At 56.0% G+C, this 16,807-nt stretch overlaps 1 protein-coding gene across 2 annotated transcripts in view; it reads left to right on the forward strand.

Moving 5' to 3' along the window:
* COL5A1 (collagen type V alpha 1 chain) overlaps positions 1-16,807 on the forward strand; it is a 199,860-nt gene that overhangs the window by 136,638 nt on the left and 46,415 nt on the right. For both annotated transcript variants that reach the window (XM_064371726.1, XM_064371727.1), the window contains exons 30-37: positions 1,764-1,871; positions 2,753-2,806; positions 5,687-5,740; positions 11,961-12,005; positions 12,134-12,187; positions 13,140-13,184; positions 13,623-13,676; positions 14,786-14,839. In XM_064371726.1, the coding sequence (XP_064227796.1) occupies positions 1,764-1,871; positions 2,753-2,806; positions 5,687-5,740; positions 11,961-12,005; positions 12,134-12,187; positions 13,140-13,184; positions 13,623-13,676; positions 14,786-14,839 (468 nt within the window). The remainder of the gene's footprint in view (positions 1-1,763; positions 1,872-2,752; positions 2,807-5,686; positions 5,741-11,960; positions 12,006-12,133; positions 12,188-13,139; positions 13,185-13,622; positions 13,677-14,785; positions 14,840-16,807) is intronic.

The following is a 16,807-nucleotide window of genomic DNA, read 5'->3' on the forward strand; positions in this document are numbered from 1 at the left end:
GCAACGTAGGTCTAGGATCCCTGCGAGCCTGGGGAGCATGCTGGTCCCCAAACAGCTCTTCAGGGGCCCTGGGACCCCCACGCGGTCCTGTGGTCTGTGATTTTGGCTCAGGAGAAGCCGCAGCACCCTGGCTTGTCTTTAAATGAATGATGTAGCTCAGTCCAGAGGAAGCTGGTGGGTGCTGGGAGCGGCTGGGGCTTGCTAGCAACCACGGAAAGCCAGGGGCTGCACATTCCCGTAATTAAAGAGAAAGTGACGCCAGGGGCACGAAGGAAGGGTAGGGAGCCCTTAGAGCAGCCGGGGCAGGCCAAAAGCCTCTTGGAGGTTTTCCCCAGTAACCTCTCAGTGAGAGGAAGAAGGAACCGAGATGCCTCGGCCCTCCGGCGAGCACAGCCGCGGTGACAGCTGTGCACGCACCGGGACGGACATCTGTCGGCTGCAGCAGGGCTGTCACCCAGCTGCCGCGATCGTCCCCTGCCGCGCAGGCTCGCAGGTGGCTTTCCAGAACAGGCAAGCCACACACACTTGGCACTTGGTCCCAACCCGGCAGATAAAAGGCAGAGGCCATCTGCACCTCTGTGGGAAGGCAGGAGGAGGAAGGAGGGCATTTGTTTCGCAAGGTTGTCCCAGTTAAGTCGCTGCTAAACACATCCATTCTAGAACTTCCTTCCCAGTGGAAGGCTCCCGAGTCCCCACAGCCCAGCAGCCTCTAGGTTTGATGGTGAAAGTCCCTTTCTCCTCCTTTCTGATGGTGCGTGCACATTACGAGGGTGCGGCTTCAGAAGAGATGACACGCGTTCCTGTGCCAGGGCTCCGGGAGTCGAGCTCGTGTTGCAGTGGGACGAGTGTGGGATGCAGGGCTGGGAGCCGTCCTGAGCCCAGGGAACAGGACCGCGAATCCGGGCTCAGAGAGCGCAGCCCGGCGCTCTGCCCCTTCTCAGCACTCTGTACATGTGCCAGGATTATCTTGTTGAACGAGAGGAACGCCTCTTAGGGACAGAGAGTCCCGACCTGATGACAGATCAGAGCTTCAGAATTAGGAAGTTAGCTTTTCTCTGTCTGCACAATACACGTTTGTGTCGTAGGCTTGCACCGCTGCTGCTGCTCCTGGAGACAAATGATCAGTGAAGGACCTGTCCACTGCTGGACAAAGGGTGCCCGGAAGGATATCAGAGACTCGCCGTGGCACTGCCATTGCCTGGGCAGGCTCAAGAGCCCTCTTCCCTGTCTGAGCCCCGAGCTCCGAGTCTGTAACTTGGGGAAGTTGGCCGAGGCGGAATTTAAGCCCGTCTGTTTCTAGGACGCCTTCCGTGGCCCTGCCGTGTGCCCATGATGCCCAGGTGACTGGGGGTCCTGGGCTGGTGTCCATTTCCCACCTCCTGGGGTCTCAGAAGCAGCAGCAATCCCAGTCACTCTGCTGTATTTGGAGAAGTAGCAATTGAGAGCTACTATTGTTAACCAAAGTTGTTTTAGCCAAGAGGCACTCAATTTAGAGGAGGTAATTGGGAAGTAGGAGTGTGCAGCCTTGACAGAATAAATGGCAGAACCTCGGTGCAGAGAGAGCAGCCTCGCGGAGCTGGGAGTTGGCCTTGCAGCGCGCTCATTCTGTCAGCGGCTCCAGGAGCAGCTCGGCGGCCTGAGTGAGGCCGAGCCAGCGGAGCAGCTCTGACCACAGCGTGCCCACGGCCCGTCCCCTCGCTCTCAGAACGGTGGAGGGAATCCTGTGGGGGGGGTCTTCTTACCTCCTCTTTTCTGACTTGCAGGGGGAGATTGGGCCACCCGGTCCCAGGGGAGAAGATGGCCCTGAAGGCCCGAAGGGTCGTGGAGGTCCCAATGGTGATCCCGGTCCCCTGGGGCCCCCTGGGGAGAAGGTTTGTGATGTGGGACGTTCAGCCCCTTTCCCGGGGGGGATCTGGCGGGCCCGTCCCCGTGGCCTTGGACTCCAGTTGGCGGTGGCTGCCCTAGGCGTGGGGTGGTGGTGATTCCTGAGCGGGCTCCTGTCTCCACCCCGGGCTCTTGCTGCTGCTCCTGGGAAGCTGTTTGCTGAATGAGGACCCTTTCCTAGTCCCGGGTTCCGCCCTTCCCAGCCCTCCACCATCGCCTTGGAGAGCTCCTTCCTTCCTCCCAGAGGCCACAAAGCCTGCGTCTGAGCCCCGGGACTCCAGGACCCCTGCCTTGTCACATTCCCGCCCCCACACCTGGGTGATAACGGCGTCCCCTCCCTGGCCCGAAGCTGTGACAGCCCGGGAGGAAGGAAGGCCGGGCTCCTCAGAGCAGGCTCTGGCACGCAGCCATCCACAGGCCTGCGGTTTCCCGCTGTGGGAGGCTCCCAGGCCAGCCACATAGCCTGGCTCCACCCTGTTGCCACCCTGGGCCCCGGCAGGAATGGTGCAGGCAGTGGCCCAGACTTTCTGCCCCATCCTGCTACGTGGCTGGGACTCGTACAGAAGGGCTCGGAGATGCCCCTAGATAAAGAATGCTGTGACCTGGGGCACTTGCCTCTAACTGCCTTTGCTCCCCAGTGGCACAACCTCTCCTCCAGGGGCCCATCGGCTGCCCACTGGACTCCGTGGGTGCTGGCAGTCCTCCCCACCCAGGCAGGCAGGGCCTCTGTGTGATGACGTGTGCCCCGGCCTCTGGATACCACACCCTCCTCCAGGCCCCTGCCAGGACTCATGGCCTTTCTCTCTGCTCCAGGAAAATGGATGGAGCAGTACCGTGCTCCCCGCTAATGCAACCTTTTCTTCCCCAGGGAAAACTCGGCGTCCCAGGGTTACCGGGGTACCCAGGAAGACAAGGACTGAAGGTAATTCCGGCCGTTAGGTGTCCCGGCACAGGTGGAGGGACAGGTTCATCCATTCCCGGGCCCCGCCTTGGGGGCGTGTGTGACGCTGTCACTCTCAGACTCCACGGTGTTCACTGCCTTCTGCATTAATTTGCAGAGTTGAAAGGAGGCTCTTGGATGATGGGATGAGTCCTCTGCCCCGGGTGGCACAGACACCTGGGGTCCTTCCGGGGTCCTCCTGGAGTGCCCCGGGGTCTTCGGCACCTGTTGCTTGGCTGGTGGCCCTTGTGCTCCAGCTTGTCCCTACCCAGAACCCGAAGGACAGTCGCCGCTCAGCTCCACCTCACTGGCGATTTGAAGGCTATTTGCTCATAATGGAGTATAAAGAAGGAGGAAACCTTTCTTATGTGAAATCGTGCTCAGATTTAAGTGAAACAGCTCCTTCAGGCTTTGGAAGTCATTGAAAATGTTATTTTTTTCAAATTTCACATTTTATTATTCATGGTTCTTCCTTAAAGAATAAGCAGCTGGCTGCACTGGAGACATAATTAACAGGCGAAGCCGGCGGTCTTTCTCAGATCTGCCTCTGCCCGAGGCGCCTCCTTTAGCCTCAGCGCCTCTCGGTCTCACACGTGCAGTCTTGTTAACAGGAGGGAGGACGGGCGTGGTGGGCTGGGGCTCCTCCAGGCATTTCCATTCTCTTCAAGGGAATGCTCTATCCATCCTTCCTATGGAGTGCGAAGGCCCCTGCTCCGTGTGTGTAGACGCACACCCCATATGCAGGAGAGGTAGCTTGCCGTGAAACAGGAATTTCATTTAGGATCTAACGGTAGCTCATCGAACGTGGGTGTGACGTAGCTGCTGATGGCAGCGTCTTAACCCAGTGGGCACTTTCCTCTCCTTTAATACACATCCCTCTGGGGATGGAGAGAAGGGGAAACATTTGGGAGAGATGGGTGGTCAAAATCAAGTTCAGGCAACGTTTTGAGAGGGGATGGCACGTGTGTCCAGGTCAGAGACAAGAAGTAGCCATCAGCACAGTGACCTGGTTTCTGAACTGAACTCTGTCACCTGCACTGAGGTTTCCTGGGTCCCGCCCCCTGCCTAGATTGGCAGGTGGGTGTGTGAGTGGCTTGGCTGAGCTCAGTCCTCTGTGAGAAATACAAGGTTTGGACATGTGTGAGCTCTTCATGGATACAAGTGTGCCTTCAGGACAGGATTTTAAGCCAGACGGATAGACCTGCCAAAGACGGTGGCCAGCGCCCACACGGCCAGCAGCTGAGCAGCCTCCTGGCGGTGCTGCTCCTGCACGGAGTGGGCGTTTGGATGTTCGCCAGGTCACAGTCCCTAAATCCATCTCTGGTCTGTCTGCACCTTGCACTCCTAGAATTAAAGAGCTGGCAGGTGCTGCAGTCAGTGCATAAATTTGCACTCATTCCCAACTCTGCGAGCTGCTGTGCTTTATTTAGAGGGATTGTGGGACACCAAGAAACATGCACAAGGCACAGAAAACACAGTGTCACAGCGCGATGTTCATGTCTCACCTCAGTTCAGCTTAGCAGTGTGCGTCCCTTTCTCCCAAACACCAGCCACCACCCCATGGACATGGGCGCGCGGGGGAGGGAGCATGGCAGAAACTCGAATTCAGCTCTATAGCTGAAGCCTGTGAAATGCGTAGGAAGTACTCATGGAGTAGAGAGGAGGGATGGCGGGATAGGTGAGTGGGTGAGTGGAGGGGTGTGGACAGGTAGATGGGTGAATGAGTAGGTAGATGGATAGACGGGTGGGTGGGTTGGGCAGAGAGGTGAATGAATGGGTGGGTGGGCAGGTAAGTAGACAGGTGGCTGAATGGGGGTGGGTGTGTAGGTAGACAGGCAAATGGATGAATAGTTAATGGGCGGATGGGTAGGTAGGCGGGTAGGTGGATAGATAGGTGGGCCAGTGGGTGGATAGGAGGGTGAATGGATGGGTGGGCAGGTGGGTAGACAGTTGGGTGAATGGAGGGGTGGGTGGGTAGGTAGATAGGCAAGTGGATGAATGGGTGGGTGGATAGGTAGGCAGATGGATGAATGGGTAGGTGGGTGGGTAGACAAGTAGATGGATAGACAGATAGGTGGGCCAGTGGGTAGACAGGTGGATGGATGGGTGGGTGGGTGGGTAGACAAGTAGATGGATAGACAGATAGGTGGGCCAGTGGGTAGACAGGTGGATGGATGGGTGGGTGGGTGGGTAGACAGGCAGATGGATAGACAGATAGGTGGGCCAGTGGGTAGACAGGTGGATGGATGGGTAGGTGGGTGGGTAGACAGGCAGATGGATAGATGGATAGGTGGGCCAGTGGGTAGACAGGTGGATGGATGGGTGGGTGGGTGGGTAGACAGGCAGATGGATAGACAGATAGGTGGGCCAGTGGGTAGACAGGTGGATGCATGGGTGGGTGGGGGGTAGACAGGCAGATGGATAGACAGATAGGTGGGCCAGTGGGTAGACAGGCAGATGGATGGGTGGGTGGGTGGGTAGACAGGCAGATGGATAGACAGATAGGTGGGCCAGTGGGTAGACAGGTGGATGGATGGGTGGGTGAGTGGGTAGACAGGCAGATGGATGAATGGGTGGGTGGGTGGGTGGACAATTAGATGGATGAATGGGTGGATAAGTGGGCAGGTACATGGATGAAAGGGTGGATAGGTGGGCGGGTAGGTAGATGGGTGGGTGGGTGCACAGGCAGCTGGATGAGTGGGTGGATACATGGGCACGTAGGTAGACAGGTAGGTGGCTGGGCGGGCATGTGAGTCTGGGGCAGAGGCTGTGCCCTGGCATGCAGGCTGTCCCCCAAGCCGCCCGTGCAGCATGACTCCTTCCTGTCCCAGCTCTTACCTCTCCTTTTCAACTCTCTTTCAGGGCTCTATTGGATTCCCTGGATTTCCTGGCGCCAATGGAGAGAAGGGCGGCAGGGTAAGGACAGCCTGGCCCCTGGGCAGGCAGCTCGTCCGGCTGCCTCAGTGTGTAGTGGGTTCGTTTTCTAGTTGGTGGCCTGTTTATTTCTCATCCCTTTTGCTGCTGAAACTGCTCTCCTGAACAGCTGGCCTTAAGCTCTCGACCTTTAGCGCCAAGCACTGGTGACACTCTGCAGACTTTGGGCTGGGCAGGTTTGTGATAGGAAGGGGCAGAGGCAGGAGGGAAGTGTGTTGAGAAAATGGAGCTTTCTAATGAGCACCGCAGTCCAGAGGCTCTGTCAGGTCATTCGTGAAAATCATATTATTCTCTTCTACCCAAGTGGACTTTTCCTCCAAGCTAATTTTTAAAGAAAAGGAAAAAGGAGATTGTTTTTTCCTTTTAAAAACGTCCTGCTACCTACCACAGTCCAAATTTAAAGTCATTTAAATTAACATTAAATTGAACAGGGTTAGCGAGCTGCTGTTGCCGTCGACACCCACCAGGCTGCAGCGTGGTTCCAGTCCTCTTTGTTCTCACCCTCCACACGCGTGGGCTGGGGGAGCTGTGTTCTCCCCGCGCCTTCTGGAGCCCCTGCTGGATGCTTGTTAGTGACATCACAGCACCTTAATGTTGCCATTTGGGACAATAGGAGAGAGATGGTCCTCAGGCCTTGGACTCCGAACTGGCCTTGTCCATGGGTGTATTGAGGGGACAGAGAGGCCAGTCTGTGGTGCACATGCAGGACAGTGTCTGCAGAGCAGGTCCAGGGGGACCCGCTTCTCGAAAGATGGCAGAGCTCACACCTTCCTCATAGCCCCAGCCGCAATCCTGCAGCCCCACCCAGCTCATCCTCCTGTGCCGCATTCTGCTCTCCCAGGCCAGATGGAGCTACAGGGTTGCAGCTCCCTCTTGGGCCCATCCCTTCTGGCCAACATGGTATGAGCAAGCAGATATGCTCTGCCAGATTCACCAAACAGGAAGAGGAAGACTGTTCTAACTTGACAACACAGACCCGAGGGGACGATTATCTCCATCTCTGTCCCTCTCTCTCTCTGTCCTTTTCTCCATCCATCCATCCATACATACATACATACACTCACCCATCCACCCACCCATCCATCATCCATCCCCCCACCCACTCATCCATCCATTCATCCATCCATCCACCCCACTCATCCATCCATCATCCATCCCCCCACCCACTCATCCATCCATCCATCCATCCCTCCCACCCACTCATCCATCCATCATCCATCCCCCCAACCACTCATCCAGTCACCCACCCACCCATCCATCCATCATCCATTCCCCCACCCACTCATCTATCCATCCATCCATCATCCATCCCCCCACCCACCCATCCATCCATCATCCATCCCCCCAACCACTCATCCAGTCACCCACCCACCCATCCATCCATCATCCATTCCCCCACCCACTCATCTATCCATCCATCCATCATCCATCCCCCCACCCACCCATCCATCCATCATCCATCCCCCCACCCACTCATCCATCCATCCATCCATCCATCATCCATCCCCCCACTCACCCATCCATCCATCATCCATTCACCCACCCACCCACCCATCCATCCATCCATCCATCCATCTTCTATTATCTGTCCATCTCTATCTATATCCACTTCTCCATCTGTCTCTATCTAGCTGTCATTCTTCCTCTGGAGAAGGCCTGGCTAGTGCCCTGGGGATACGCTGTCTTCTGAAATACTCTTAGATACCACTCTGAGAAGCGTGGAGAATATGGGGTTCCCCAGTGGGCCACTGCACTGCAGTGAGATTGTCCAGGAGAGGATGTGACCTTCCGCAGCTGGTCATGGGATGTGACCACAAGCCCTTTCCATGGAGGTCTGTGTGGGGCCAGGGACCTTGTGGAGCGCCTGGAGCCCTTGGTTACTCCCAGGCTCCTGACTGGGGCTCTGCCCCTCATGCGTCTCGGCCTCCCCGTCCCTGAGCCGAGGAGCTTGAACGGATGCTCCAGATGCCCCTTGGTCCCCATCAGCCACTGTCCGGGGCATCAGCACTGTGGCTCTCCAGTCACAACGCAAAGCCTGACTCAAGCCAAGACCTGCCAGACACCACGTGCCCCGGTCACACGTGGGAGCCACTCGCAGCCTTTCAGCAGCCTCTGGTGTCTGGCCCTGCCCAGGGACATTTCATTCACTGCTGCACCTGGCTCATGGCAGAACCCACAACACAGACCTCAGGCCGAAAGGGCGAGGCTGTTTGCTTCCCCCTGAGCCGTGGTGGTTCATGCGTGTGAGATGGAGCCCTGCCCTCCTTCATCTCCGCCATCACGGTCCTTTGGAGCTTCCTGTTCAGGACGCTGAGCGCAGCCTTTGCCTTTGTGAACCTTCAGTGGCATCGTCACTGCAGAATGGTGCCTGCAGCACTGCCTGGTTTTCTGCATAGGGTTGCTGCTTTGTGCCACGTTCACGGAATGATGGAGGGTGTGGGTGGTGTCTGGTCTACTAGGTTGGGCTTCCCAGTTGTCCACAGGAAGCTGGGGTCCAGGCTGTCCTTGCAAAGGGACCCATCCTCTTTTGTTGACTGCAGGAGCCTCACTCAGGTTACCCAGAAGCCTCTGGGCGCTGGCTTGTCTTCTGCGCCTTGGTGAATGGATCCTTGGCCTCCCAGGTTTTGCCCTTGGGCTTTGTACTTGGTAGTCTTGGGGGCAGTCCATTCACTTAAACAGCACATGCGTCCTAAGTCCTTGCTAAGTGCTGGGTGCTCTGCTAGGCTCTGGGGACTCAGGTGGTCAAACCAGGCATCCCTCTGGCTTCCAGAGAGGGACCCCACCCAGTGAGCTGCACTCAGGAGTGGTGGCTATGATGATGAAGGACAAGGGTGAGTCAGGAAAAGGTCATAGGCACCAGAGTCTGACCCAGAAGGTACAGGGAGGCCTCCTGGAGCAGTGACAGTTTTGCTGAGGCCTGCAGGAGGTACAGAAGTGGGTCGTGTGGTGTGTACAGCAGGCAGAGCTGTGGGATCAGGAGGTACAGAGTCAGAAGGCCGGCACAGGGCCGAGCCCCGCAAGGGAGACGTGGCAGTGGGCTGTGGGCTGCAGAGCCTGGCCGGGCAGCCAGCTGCTTTGGGAGAAGCTCTTTAGCCCAAGGCACTGGGACCCACTGAAGGTTTTAGCCGGGGGAATGGCACTGGAGGTTGTCGGAAGCAGCTCTGGGCCCAGTGTGGGGCAGGAATCGTCGGGGGGCCATTCCAAGGGTGTGAAGAGAAAAGCCAGTGGGAGGTCTGTGCTCATCCAGAGAGGTCTTTGATTTATTTTATTTTATGTATTTTTTTGAGACAGAGTCTCTGTTGCTTTATTGCCCAGCCTGGAGTGCAGTGGTGTGATCTCGGCTCACTGCAACCTCCACCTCCCAGGTTCAAGTGATACTCCTGCCTCAGCCTCCTAAGTAGCTGAGATTACGAGTGTGCACCACCATGTCTGGCTAATTTTGTATTTTTAGTAGAGAATAGGTTTCACCATGGCCAGTTTTGAACTGCTGACCTCAAGTGATCTGCCTGCCTCAGCTTCCCAAAGTGCTGGGATTAAAAGCATGAGGCACTGTGCCCGACCCAGAGAGGTCTTTTAAAATATCTTGGATATTCTGGCCAGATGGTTGCTTCTAGGTGCTAGGATGCCAGGCCTGAGTGCATGCATGAAGGCATGCAGGTGTGTGTGTGTGCATGTGTGTGTGCATGTGTGTGCACATGTGCATGTATGTGCATGTGTGTGCATGTGCATGTGTTCATCTGTCCATGCATGTGTGTGTGTTCATGTGTGTGCATATGCATTGTGTGCATGTTCATGTGTTTATGTGTGTTCGTGTGTGTGCTTGTGTGTTCATGTGTGTGCATGTGTTCATGCGTGTTCATGCGTGTTCATGTGGGAATTGTGTTCCTGTGTGTGTGTGTGTGCATGCATGTGCACGTGTGCGCACGTTCACATGTGTTCATGTGCATGGGTACGTGCATGGGTGAGTTCATGTGTGCACGTGTGTTCATGTGTGTGTTCATGTGTTCATGTGTGTATGCATGTTCACATGTGTTCATGTGCATGCATGTGTGTGCATTCGTGTGTGTGCATGTGTGTTCGTGTATGTTCACACGTGTGTCCGTGTGTGTGCATGTGCGTTCACGTGTGTTCATGTGTGTCTGTGCACATGCATGCTCACGCGTGTTCGTGTGCATGTGTGCGCACGCACATGTGTGCATGTGTGTTCGTGTGTGTTCATGTGTGCATGTGTGCACGCGCATGTGTTCATGTGTGCATGTGTGTTCATGTGTGCACGTGCATGCTCACGTGTGTTCATGTGCTTGCATTTGTGCATGCATGTTCACGTGTGTGCATGCATGTGTTCATGTGTGCACGTGTGTGTCTTGTGTGTTTGTGTGTGTTCCTGTGTGTGCATGTGTATATGCATGTGTGTGTGTGTGTGTGTGTGTGTGTGTCTGACTTCCATCTAAGGCTGCCTGCCCTCTGTCTGCCTGGTCCTACCTCCCATGGAGCTAGTGTTGGTTCTGTGAACCTCGACTATGGGCCAAACACAGAAATGCCCAGGACATAAGCTCTATGTCAACCCAGCTGAAGCCAAAGGAAGAGGAATGGATGTGAGCAAAGTGCTGGTTTGCTCCTCGGGCCAAGGAGAGATCCAGGAGCCCCTTCCCGGGAGGAGGGAAGACCAGCCCTTCAGATGCACTGCCCGCCGGCAGTACCCACACCTTCAAGCTGTGCTTGGCTTCCAGGCACAACCGTTGCTGGGAGTGACCCTGCCTTCCGAAGGGCAAGAAGACAGGGTCCCCCAAGCAATTTGCCAGGGAGAAGGTTAGGGAGACTTGGGAGGATATGGTGACATTCTGTTCTACAGCTCCAGTCACAGGGACTCAAAATTCTTTGGCTTGAGTTAGTTTATAAAGGAAACAGATGAGTGAGATGCCTGCTGGGAGCCCCAGATGGCGTTTGTGGCCGAGTCGATATTTTGCTCCCTGCCTCGGGCACAGTCAGCTTGGGCTGTGGTCATTTGTGCTGCAGGATTAAACCTGTGGTCTGGGTCACAGTGGGACTATTTTTGGGTGAAGGGTTTTCATTCTAGGGGAGGGTCGGAATGAGAAAACCGGCAGCCTGGGCCATCCACATCTAAACGCTGGGAGTGACCAGGTTGGCCGTGGGCGTCCTTGCCTGTAAAATGCCTATCCCTGGAAAAAAGCAGATGTTTCATTAATTTTCATATGCAAACATTTAGTTGAAGCCAAAGGATATCACCATAGTAATTGAAGAACTGGAATCGGAGCACATTGTTTAAAAGCTACATAATTAACTCATCATCATAAACGGTTTTATTAAATGCATTTCAAAATGGGAGACTCTAGGAAGCAGTTTTGATTCTGGCAGCAAATGAATGAAAGATGATGAGAGGAAGCTTCTCAGGTGGCCTCCAGCTCCACAGACCTACCGTGGGCCTAGAGGTAACCAGAGTACGAGAAACCAAGTCAAGTTCAGGAAGCTGAGCCGGGACGTGGGAGGGCTGTGGGCCCCTGCGCGGGCAGCCGGTGGCCTCCATGCGCCGTAGGCTGACCGCATCTTCCAGCTGTGATATCTTAGCACTGCTTTTGTTTTCTGTGGTTTGGAAAATGCAAAACAACAATAGAGAAAAGAGTATAAATCCTATTAGGGGAGAAGCCGATGACTCTCGGAGGTATGATTTATATATTAAATCGCAAGTTGGCGCGTCTGCAGAGCCTGTTGAAAATTTAATGGCTAATATTCTTAACTGTAGCAAAAGTAAATTATGTATGAAAGGGGTTGACTTTCTTCTCTTTTCTTGCACTAATGATTTCCTTTCCTGCTGAGAGAGAGAGAAAGAGAGAGAGAGAGAGATGAGGAGGAGGGGAAGGAGGGAGGAAGGAGGAGGAGGGATGTGGCAGTGTGCTTTGAGGACAGAAAGCAGATAATAGTATAAACATCCATCAGACTGCAGGAGGAAAATTGGATTTCAGCAGGACTTGTGCAGGAGCGCAAAGCTCTGTGTCGGGTGTGCAGTGAGCTTCTCACCCTGATAAATCTCCTATTAAAACACGGATAAGGTGGGTGGCGGGGAGCCCACGTTCCTCCTAGCCTGCTCTGAATTCACAGTCTCTCAATAACCGGGGAGACGGGCGCCACCTACGCAGGGCCGGGCATTTAGAGAGTGACTGACCAGCCCCTTCTCTGATTCTAGGGGACCCCTGGAAAGCCGGGACCGCGGGGGCAGCGAGGCCCAACGGTAACCGTCCTTTTAAAAGGCTTGTGGGCATGTCTGGGAGATGGGAGCCTGGTTTAGGGAGCGTGTGCCGGGGGCGGTGTCTGTGAGCCGGCACTGGAGCTGACCTTCCTTCTCTCCCATCTGTCCAGGGTCCGAGGGGTGAAAGAGGCCCCCGGGGCATCACTGGGAAGCCTGGCCCCAAGGTACGTCTTTGGCCTCCTGGGTGGTGGGCAGCATGAACCCAGGTTGCAAGGCTGCGGAGACATGGAGCACCTGAGGGTGTCTGTGACTTTGTTTTGTTTTAAAGCAGGATGTTTTCTTAGGTGTATTTAAGAAGGAGCTTGTCCCCTCCAGCAGCCTCTGGACACCTTAGATCAGATTTAATTAAGTGGCTGACATCTATGCTTACGGGATGAGGCCGCAGCAGAGCAGAGGCAGGGCCCTGCCCCACACTCCTGGGACCCCAGAGACGCAGCAGGGGCTGGGCCCACCGCAGACCCACCTGCCCTGGTCGGGAGGCCTTACTTCCTTTCTTGAAAGGGGTTTCACAGCTCAGAGGCCTCTACCAGAACCTATTGAAAGTGCTTTCTGGCAGGGGAAAGCCCAGGCCGGCCTCATGCACGTTCTTCCCACTGAGGGGCGCTGAAGCCACTCCTCAGGTGGAGAATCTGGACACAGACCCCACAGGTGGGCTGCTCCTTCTTGTCCAGGAAGCCGCTCCAGAGCGGGTTCCCGCTGGGATGAGTGTTCCAGTGGCTGAGGGGCACAGCCGGCCCATCCCTCCGCTGACCGGAATGCCCTGGCCGGCTACCCTAAACAGTGGGACAAGCTCTGGGGCCCGTCTCAGATGCCCCGTGAGCTGACACGAGGCTCACCTGTGAGGTCTTGGAGCAGCAGCTATCGGGTGGGGGCGGCCCGAGAGTGGGTTACTGCTTCTGCCTCTGCATGACTGTCCGAGGTGCTGTCAGCTGCGTGGCTTTGGGAGCCACAAATCGGCACCCACGCCTTCTGTCCCTTATTAAGGGTCAGGGCCCGCTTGAGGGGTGCGCACAGGCGGTGTTCGACTCGCATATTTCGATGATGTCATGGGTCAGAGTCTTCTCATCTGAATAGTAACAATCGTAAGCTTTTTCTTCTCTCTCCCTCCCTCTCAAGGGCAACTCCGGAGGCGACGGCCCAGCTGGCCCTCCTGGGGAACGGGTAAGCAGCTTGAGCCTTTGGGGATGTCTCCGAAGGCAGAGCCTGCCTCGACGGCCCCCTGCACTCTGTCCTAGGGTGGGCTAGGGCCTCGGAGGCACGCCTCGGACCCTGCTGAAGGGTAGGGTTTTCCTAAGATCCCAAGGGTGGAGCATGCCCAGGGAGTGAACTCTTCTGTAGGTCAGGGACCTCCACTCCTGCCCTGGTCTTGGGATTTGGGAGTGGCCGAGGTGACAGGAAATGGGTCCTGGGCCCCGTCCTGCCCTCAAGAGTCGCTTGTTACTGCCGTTGGGTGAGGGAGGAGCTGGAATAATGGAGGAAAGGCCGTTGGGTGGGAAGAAATGACACCTGCGTCTGGAGAGCCAGCGGCACCGAGACGCCAGCAGTGGGAGCTGCTCCGAAGAGACACTTGTCCTCAAACTGGCCTTTCTCTGTTCCCAGGGACCCAATGGACCCCAAGGACCGACGGGGTTTCCCGGACCCAAGGGTCCCCCTGTAAGTAATGGCTTTAAGGCTGGGCCAGCCCTGCCTGTCCCCCTGACAGACCGCCTGCGTTTTTCTAAGGGCTGTTTGGAGCTCCTCACGGTGGCCAGTTGGTGGAGGGAGGCCCGAGGTGAAACTCTGGCCATTCAGATGAGGGGGCGGACCCCCGTCCAAGGCTGCCGTGGGGCAGTCTGTGACTGTGTCCTGGTGCCCGCCCTGCGGTGCTGTAGAGAGCTGCATGCTGGGGCCCTCTCTCCTTTAGACCCACGTGGTTTTCTCGCTGAGTTCCGTGTCAGTGTCCCGGGGCCACCATCACAAATTACCAGGAGCTGGGTGTTGCTGGGAACTGCATGAGGCTCTTCTCTCACAGCCCTGGAGGCCGGAAGCAGGGGAGCCAAGTGGGATCAGTCAGGCACTCCGCTGGGCACACGGGCTTTTCAGTCATGGCCCCGCTTTGACCTTGCCCTTAACTTTAGAAATGCACAGTACAGGCTCCTTTGTCTAGACGGTAAAGGACTCCAGCGTTTTCAGTGGGGTGAAAAAGCTCTTGTGAGAAATGGGATCCTTTTCCTGGCCCCATCAGGTTACACAGGCAAAGACCTCATTTCCAAGTGAGGTTACAGGCCTAGGTTCTGGGGGTCAGAGCTTCCACGTGTCCTTTTGGGGGACACAGTTCGTCTTACGGCAGGTGCAATGCGTCTCCTCGGGTCTTGACAACCATCTAGCCATGGGATTATGACCCATAGGCATGGCAGGGCTGGGGGAGGGTCTGGACTGTGCAACCCCACAGACTCAGGTCCTGGCGCCACCTGTGTCATCTGCTGGCTGGACCTCGGGACACCGACTGGCCTCCTCTGCCTCAGTTTCTCCCTTGGGCGATGATGGCAACAACAGCACGTCCCTTGGGGCAGTTGTGAGGATTTTGTGGGATGACAGCCAGGCGCCTTTAACAAGGTCGGCCTGAGTTTTGTCATCACTGTCCCCGCACCTGATTGCTCTTCAGAGGACGTGCAGGGGCAGGTCGTGGAAACAAATCGGGGTCACCCCACGTGGCGTCAGATCCCCAAGGTGGGTGCGTCTCAGACATGAATGAACCTTCTTTCCCCTGATTCTTTCTTCAGGGCCCTCCGGGCAAGGATGGACTCCCAGGACACCCTGGACAGAGAGGCGAGACTGTGAGTATCATGGGTGCGGGGGGACGTGGCTGGTTGGCTCTCTGACCACCCTGCATGTGGGCACAGCCCTGGCTGCCCGGCGCCATCTAGGACCCTCCCATCCTGGGAGAGACAAGTTGGCCTCAGAAAGGCCCCCAAGGGCCAGGCCGGCTTCTGCTGACTTGGGGCCAGGCTGCGAGGCAGGGCCAGGGCAGGGCAGTCATCCAGGCCGGCAGTGCCCTGTGACCTCTATGGGCAGAAGGCAGGGGCCGGCTTTGGGCTGGTTTTGGAAACTTTGGTTGAGAGGCCACATTTAAAGATACACACAGATTATCCTGGGCAGGCCGAAGCCTCATGCATCCAACCTGATTTTCCCTCTAGAATAATGGCGAGTGCCACCCAGCTTGAGGGACACGTCTTTTAACTGGGCAAGTGCCGGGCAAGGGTCTACGTGTTACTCTGTGTCATTCGGTTATTTGTTGCTGCGGAACTTCAAGAGGGTGACTGTGGGCCACGCACCCACGCCACCATGCTCGCCCAGGCCCTTCCAATCCAATCCAGGCGGTCTGGAGGATGCCTTTGACTGACACCTTTTATAGTAAAGAAGACAAGCGCCGGTCAGGTGGAGGCAGCCTCCCCTTGGGTGCTCCGCTAGGCACGTGGTCTCTGCAGTCACGAGCTCCCCTTGCCCTTGCCCTTCGCTTTAGAAACGCATATTACTGGTTGCTTCGGCTGGAACATAGAAGACTCTGGTATTTTCAGTAGGGAGAAAAAGCCCCTGTCAGAAATGGGATCCTTTTCCCGGCCCCATCAGCCCTTTGGAACTTGGCCCAGTCCCCTGAAGGTGCGTTTCAGGAAAGGTGCTGGCATGCCTGTAACCTGGCCCACACCTGGCAGCCTGGGACTCCAGGCTTTGAATATGTGGGGACATGCAGTGTCAGGTGGCTTCCTCATCACCGTTCCGTGCCCCTTTTCCATGTGCCCACCTGCTCCGTTCGGCTTAAAGGATGAATCGCAGAGTTGCCAACATTTCCCACCGAGGAGCGTGGGGGGTGCCAGCGTCACTGCAGGGGTCTCTGCAGCTGGGTCTCTAGTGGTCCAGGTCTCTACGGGACTCTCCCAGCAAAGGCAGGTCCCCTCGTGGAGCGTGGGACGGGTCTGTGAGTGCGCCGTCCAATGTGTTCTCCACGCCTGCTTTTCAAAGCTCCTCTTTGTCCTCCTTTGGTTCATTGTGATGAAACCTCTTTTATTTACACCTCCACTGGTGTTCTGCATGGCACATGCTGCCTGATAAATGGAGATTGCTTTGCTTTTTTGTTTATAGAGAAAAATTAAAACATTTCTTCTGAGCTTTGCATATTTTTCTCTAATGCCTTTTCAAGGAGACAAGATAGAAGGTTTTACATTAGACGCGCTTTTCTCCCTCTGACTTACTGTGGACGGAGGCTGAGCTGCTCGTCTCTGCTCAGAAAGTTGTACTTCCGGCTGCCTTCTACCACCCCGGCCGCCTCCGTAGACACAGGGCGCTGGAGGGATGTGGGTGGGCGCTCCATCGCCGGGGCCCACTTGGGATGTGGCAGCTCCTCCATGGGCTGGTGCAAGCAAGCCTTCTAGAAAGAGCTTCTCTGGACTGTTGATTTCCTTCTTTTTTAAAAAATGAAACTCAAACATTATTTCTCCTAAATGTTAGCCAGAAACTTATTTCTCAGCAAAGGGCTGAGGTCATATTCTGTCCTCGATGGCCAAGGTGGCTGAGGGTCCCTGGGGGAGGCCTTTTGTATTTGGTGTTAACATTGACGCCAGCACGACTTAACCAGGCTCCTGTCTCCCCTCGGGCTCTCAGACTCTTCTCCCTGGGTCCGCTGAGCAGGGCAGGCCCTTGACCCTGTCCACCACCCTTTCCTTCTGACTCTGTAAGTACAACCTACATTAGAAACGATCATTCTAGCCCATTGTATACAACTGAGCTGGGCTTAAAGGAGAGAGCCC

This window comes from Aotus nancymaae, unplaced genomic scaffold (genome assembly GCF_030222135.1).
Source record: "Aotus nancymaae isolate 86718 unplaced genomic scaffold, 86718_ANA_hifiasm-v0.15.2.pri h1tg000158l, whole genome shotgun sequence".
Lineage (NCBI taxonomy): Eukaryota > Metazoa > Chordata > Mammalia > Primates > Aotidae > Aotus > Aotus nancymaae.